Source organism: Nanorana parkeri, unplaced genomic scaffold (assembly GCF_000935625.1).
Source record: "Nanorana parkeri isolate BGI_ZX_2015 unplaced genomic scaffold, ASM93562v1 scaffold1871, whole genome shotgun sequence".
NCBI classification, from domain to species: Eukaryota; Metazoa; Chordata; class Amphibia; order Anura; family Dicroglossidae; genus Nanorana; species Nanorana parkeri.
The window spans coordinates 31,759-38,606 of record NW_017308139.1 but is presented as its reverse complement, the minus strand read 5'-3'; the positions used below and the strand labels follow the sequence as shown (position 1 = coordinate 38,606).

At 41.2% G+C, this 6,848-nt stretch overlaps 1 protein-coding gene across 1 annotated transcript in view; it reads right to left on the bottom strand.

Moving 5' to 3' along the window:
- The window catches only part of ITGA2 (integrin subunit alpha 2), a 100,651-nt gene extending 97,590 nt beyond the window's left edge, over positions 1–3,061 (bottom strand). The window contains 1 exon segment of the mRNA XM_018571932.1: positions 2,979–3,061. Coding sequence (XP_018427434.1) covers positions 2,979–3,021 — 43 coding nt within the window. The 5' untranslated portion in view covers positions 3,022–3,061.
- Between the last annotated feature and the right edge of the window lie 3,787 nt (positions 3,062–6,848).

Below are 6,848 nucleotides of genomic sequence, written 5' to 3'. Positions count from 1 at the left end.
TTTCCACTTAACGAGCTAGGTTAATGTTTTTCTTTTAAATACATTTTTTATTGGTATCTATCTTCATTTTGTACATTTACCAGTAGCTGCCTCATTTCCCACCCTCGGCTTATATTCGAGTCAATACTTTTTCCCAGTTTTTTGTGGTAAAATTAGGTACCTCGGCTTATATTCGGGATGGCTTATACTCGAGTATATACGGTATTAGTGAGTCGGGGTGAGCTTTTCACAGACACTGCTACTTAAGTCTTTCACTCAGCAAATTAGTCCATATACTAATCTGTTGAGAATGTTCCATGCACCTATTAATTGACTGTTCGGATCAGTAGTAGAACAATGCCTTGGTCAATCTACTCTTTTATAGAGGCAAACACGATTCTTTCTTGTGGCTTCCTTACACTCTTCCCTTCCAATTAAATGTATATTCTGCCTCTAGTTGTAATCCTTCTGTACTGTCTACAGATCTGTTTTTTTCTGCTTTATACAGCTGCTTTTTATTTTATTTTTTAATCCTCTTAAATCTGTTCTGCTCTGTTTCTGACTCACACTCAAGTTTTGATCGCCAGTCTACACCAATGTCTTTTTCCTCTCCTTTCCTTGTTATGCCATGGCCAAGCTCACAGGAAATTCTCACCTAGGAATTGCTGCAGTGGACGCCATATGAAAGCTGAGTTACCCCTAGTCTCAGCAATAGTTATTACCCTGCTTCACCTATATGATGCCAATTTACACCAATTAACACTTGTTGGCTGCTCATGGACCATTAGCGGTCCTAATAGCACATTGTGAGAATTGCTGATCTGCAAGTTCACCTGAACACCCTAGTTGTTGCATAGAAAGTCCTTAAACAATGAGCAGGGGAATGAGGTGCTAGATTGCTAAGTATAAACCTATCCAACATTTTTGTCCCACTTTTTACTCATGCTTTCAGTTGTTTTTTTTTTGTGATGCTCCCCATCTGTCAAATGTTCTCAAATGTGCTAGATCCTTCGGCAGCTTAGTGAATAGACCCCTAAGACTCTGAACACGTTTCGTTTTAATGCACCTGGAAAGTGTTCAGCTAATGTAAACTGAAAGTTCAATTGGGATTTAATCTACTGATGCAAAAAGTCCTAAAACAATCCAGGGATAGAAAAAGTAGCTGTGGATGGTCAAGATTTTTAACTTGAACCAACTGCTGGCATAGCAAATTTTATGAAGCTTGCTTATCTCTGTTGCTCATCTTCTGTACTTACATCCACTTCATTTAGACCTTGACGTTTTTTTAGCAGTGTCCTCATTCCCAGTGTTTTGGAAATCTTCTTTTGGTGTGTTTTAACCATGCTAAAGGTGACAAGGTCTACCAACACAAACAAGCACTATCTTCAAGACCAGGGGTGTCTGGAGACCCAACATCAAACAGATTGCAAACCCCTTAATAATCTGCTGATAGGCAGAACAGTTATCTGATAAAGGTAACATTCTTTCCAAAAATGTCTGTGAAAAGGGTGAATTTTAGTTTAGCTTTTCACCAAAATATTTTATTTTGGAAGACAAAGATATTAATATCATGCATATAATAAATTGCATATATAATGGCATATACATCATGCAAGGACAGACCTACAAAGCAAGCCATTTCAATTGCTTCATCTATTTTCTTAGAAAGTGTAGTTCTATTGCTATTCTTTGTATGTCATGAGTTGCTGGTCCAATGAGGGATCCAGGCACCTGCAAATCTTTCAATCATTCATAGCAATGAAAACACCTCCATGTGCATTATGGATGCACTCACACCAAAATCAGAAGAAAATTACAAGTCAGTGGAGAATCCATTGACTTGCAATTGTACCTGTCAATTTCCTTTCGAACCATTGTGTTTTGCGATCCGTTTTTCCACAGATGCTAACAGAAGGGCAACGAAAAATGATTGGTTGTTGAAAAACATATTGCAACGCAACGGATACAGTGTGAATGGGCCCCACATTTTCTTTGTACTGCAATGGATCTTTTGCTTCTCTGGATACATCGCATGAAATTTTAAATCCACTTATGTTTCTCGTTCTATTCACATGTACACAAGCTTTTTCATGCACTCATGTCGTTTCAGCAGGCTGTGTAAACGTATACATCTGAACAGCCTCATTCATTACAATGACAAGCAAAAGAAGAATCTAGTCTATACTGTATGTGCTGCAAAAATACTGCAAACCACAAGCAAATCACGGAGGTGAATGAGCTTTAAAAGTACAACATAAACAGCGACATTAAAAAAAAAAATACAACATTGTGAAAACAAAGTTGTAAAACAAACTTCTTGTTCATACAGTGATAGGCACTAACAGTATCCAAGCATTCCCAGTTGCCAAGAACAGAGGCAGGTTTTAAAAATGTCTTCCTATTTTCCCCTAGAAATGTCTAATATTAAACTATTTATTTCATAATACTAATACAGCATTCGGCAAATCCTAATGTTAACTCACAGCAAACTTGCTTGACAACTTTGTAAAATGATATAAAGTAGGAGCAGAATGTTTTATTATCCAAATCCTAGAAACGTGCCATGGCATGATCTTAGCTGGTAATATAAACTAGCATTTTTAAGATCTTAAGGTGCAGTGCATACTGAAAAGTATATTCATGTTATATGTCCAATGGTGGGCACAGAGCTCAAATAAGAGTAGAAAGTGCCCGGGTGCGCTCAAGGCAAGTTGATACAAAGAGTCCAGTGGCACTCATGGGTCCTGTATTGAAGCAACATAAGTAAATGTATTTGTGTTGCTTCAATACAAGACCTGTGAGTGCCTCTTCCACTGTTATATACACATACATTAAACTAACGAAACATGGAGCTGAAGGCATTGATTAATACAAAATAGCACAATTTTTACACATCAGCTCTGTGCTGTACATGTATTGAATTTTAGTCATTTATGTTTTTTTCAGTTATACCAAAAATACAAAATGAAAGTATAGAACTGAGAGTTGAATGCCATTACCTTGAGTAATGAAGAGCAAAGAAATGACATTTCTTCTGTCCATCCTATAATGTTAGACACAGAGAGCGTAGTCACAATGTATAGACCCCTTGTGTATATATCCTGGAAGCAGCAGGCAAGCAGAAAGTTAAAAGCTTTCCTAGCTATGCACAGTTCTTATACTACAAGGCAGCAGAGCATTGACTGGGAGGAGACACAGACTGATTCAATGAGCGCACACCAGTCAGCAAACAGCAGCTCTGGGTATTTATCACCCTCCCTCCCTTTATTGCTGGCACAGGTTGTGACTCAGTCTGTAATTGTGTGCCCACTCAGTGATAACCTGCGGAATGCAGGGTGAGCACAAAACAGCATTAGTAAGGACAGAAGAGTAGTATAACATACAATGGGACAGTGCAGGAAACAAAGTATGCGACTATTTCTCTACAACAGACACTGATAATTGCTAGAAGCATTCTGAGTCAAGGCAAATATCAAATTACAGTTGAATTATTATGCCTTCAAAGTGCCTTCCTGGTTAAATAGAAACAATGATAAGTTGTGGGTTAGAAAGTCACCTCGCTCTGGTGTTTTGTGTAGCTATCCTCTCCTTTATATCCTGTCTTTTTAATTTCCTTCCTAGCAAGATGATGCTTTGCAAGAAAATAGAGGTAGAGCAGAGTGTAGATAGATGTATACAGATCAGATGAGATAAAAATCTCAGTAGCCCACAGGCACAGAAAACCAAGCACCTTACACTCCACCCATTAACACATGCCAAGCCATGCCAAGCCACGCCACAGCTGGGCTGATAAAAATGCAGAGACAAAGCTAGAATGTAATGAAGATACCTTAAGGTGCGTTGCCAGCATGCTAGCTGTATTCCTGGACTCTCCTTTTGACCTAATATCCAATTGCTGTACAAATCTTATAGCCTTTACCTCCCTATTATTTACTAAATATGCCCCCTCCTAACCAATGACACCACAAAGTTATTAATTCACTCCATTCTTGACATGGGGAATTGTATATTTTTGCGGTTTCACAGGCGCACGCAATATTAAAGGAGAACTATGAGATGAGTGATTTCCACTCACCTCATAGTTGTAGCCGACCTGTGACAATGAGACTGTCACAGGTTGGCTCAGTAGATCGGGAGGTGAGCGAACACATACCAGGTTCGCTCACCTCTCGATCCTGTCACGGCTCTCTGCTGTGACAGGGGAGAGGCTGGATTCCCCTCTCCCCGCTCCGATCTGCCAGCGCTGACTGGCGGAACGGACAGGGGAGGGGGCGGGTACAGCTGGCTCTGCCTCTAGATAGGCAGAGCCAGCTGTCACTCACGCAGCTGGGCGGATCTAAGTCTAGCTGTAGCTCGCGGTATACTGAGCCTAGGGTGACGGGAGGACGCTAGTTTGTGTCCTCCCGTTACCCTAAGGAGAACTATGGGGAAAAACACTGACCCCATAGTTCTCCTTTAAGGCTTGACATGTTTGGTACGCCTAAGCTGATTTTTGTTGCCTAATTCACCTCCAATGATTCCAGAAAAATGAAGTGGGGGGCTAATCAGGCATACAGATATTGAATCAACCAGGTAAAAGTAGAACAATGATATTTCATTCTTATCATTCCACATAAATGCACGTAACCTTTAAGTATAAAAGTCAATTTAAAATAAAATATCTTACTATGTGACTTTTATACCTCCACATCTTTAATATTACCAGCGTCATTGTGTATGTCCCTTTCTATTTTCTTATTTATACTTGCTGATCGTGTCAGTATATGGAGCTTGAGCCACTTTCTGCAAAAGGGTAACAATGCTGTCGCCAACTAGGGAAATACTGTATCTACAGGGATGTCACTCTTTCCTCCTCGCTGCTGTTGGAATAAAGGTGAGTGACATGATTCTGTCTCTTCTCCAAGTGGCCAGCATTGTCACCAATGAGGAAGAGGTGGTGTCACTCCCATAGTTGGCATGTCATGGCCAGTCCTACCCCCTTTACTGACAGTGCTATCACAGTCTAGAAGAAAATGCTGGGAATTGAAGTCCCTGGTACCAAAAGCAGATGTTCTTGGTATCGATGAATTCCACCGCAGTTGCTTATGGAGAAAAACCATGATCACCTGACTGCCAAAAAAGGTACATTTAGGCAATAATTTAATAATGTATCAACTTAACAACATAATGCTTTGACTGCGCTTCTACCCAAAGCCAGTATTCATTAAGGTTGACAAATGCTTTATTGTTTAAGTAATGAATATTATCGATTCACATATTATATGTTCATTTTTGCTATAAACTTGCACAACCATCTTTTAATCTTTAAAAAAAGTAAACTTGACTTTTATACCAGAGTTTTCCCTAATCCTGTCTTAATATGAATATTTTTTCTTATTCTCTAACTTAAATTTGGCTTCCTGAGATTGTTAAAATAGTTACTGTATATATCATGCTCTGGGAGAATGTGTTCCCATTGTTAGTGACCGCAGTTAAAAGGGAAATTCTTGTGACAATAACAATGCTGTATTATTAGGGTACCCACTGTGTTGGTGTTGGCAGTGGTCCTACAGAGATGACTCAGACGTTATGTGCTTCATCTTGCAATGACACTGGGACACACGGAGGGACTTGTGTTTTCAATAGCCTCTATCTAGGGAACAGTTTTTAATTGTACTATTGTAAGCTATGATAAAAAAAAAAAATGACAAAGCTGAATCCTAGAAATCTTTGAAAACCAAAAAACCCAAAGAGATTGTGGTTCGTGAAAGCAAATTGAGAGCAAATTTACACAGTTTTAAGGGTCACATTTACTATGCACCCGATAGTAGAAGAGAACAGTGCTGACCGAAAGGCTTTTAACTGCAAAATCCTTTACTCTGTCATATCTCAATTTTTCACACACTGCTATAAAGCAGGGGTAGCAGTGGCGTAACAATCACCATAGCGACCCAGGCGGCCGCAGTGGGGCACAGTGGGGCCCGGCCAGATGCCGTGCGGGCTACCTGGGTCGCTATGGGATCCTCTGCTGCTGGCTTTCACTGGCAGCTGAAGACGAACACGAGGCTGTTCAGATCACTGACAGTAATCTGTGCAACAGCGCGTTCCTCTCCACAGAGTAAATGAGAGCCAGCAGCGGCAGGGGAGGAGGAGGCGGGGCCGTGGTTGGCAGCAGGGCAGGGGCGCAGCCCGGTGACAAAGAAGGAGGCGGGGCTCTGGTCGACAATAGGGGAGGAGGCGGGGCCCGGTGACGAAGAAGGAGGCAGGTCCGGCGACGGAGGAGGCAAGGCCTATCAGCAACCGTGGAGGAAGAGGAGGCAGATAGGTAAGGAGTGTGACCAGCCCACCTGAGGGTGACCCTGCATAGCCCACCATAGAGAGTCTATGGTGAGCTCTGCAAGTTTGCCCTCAGGTGGGATCTCGAGTGTGCTCTGCAAGGGGTATAACTAGAAATCAAGGGGCCCCATACAAAATTTTGCTATGGGGCCCTGTGATTTCTAGTTACCCCCCTGAGGGGTAGGCAAAGTTTGGCTCTCCAGCTATGGTGAAACTACCATCATGCATCTGTTTCTGGAGTCATGGCTGTGGCAGTCAGAATCTAGCAATGCCTCATAGAACTTGTAGTTCTATCACAGCTGGAGGGCAAGTTTGCATGCCCCTGCTATAAAGAATAATGGCATTTCCTGTCTACAAGTAAAGGGTGTGCTATTGGTTCCACAAGGTAAGGTAGATACCTAATTCAGAACTTTGCAAAGAAAAGCAGTAAACCTAAGAGAGTTTTTTTCTGGTATGCTGAGATCATTGTCACCAAAGATACCTAGCAGACACAATTTTGGATTGTATATATTGAGTGAGTCAAATTCTGGGAAGTCAATTCAGTAATCTTGGAT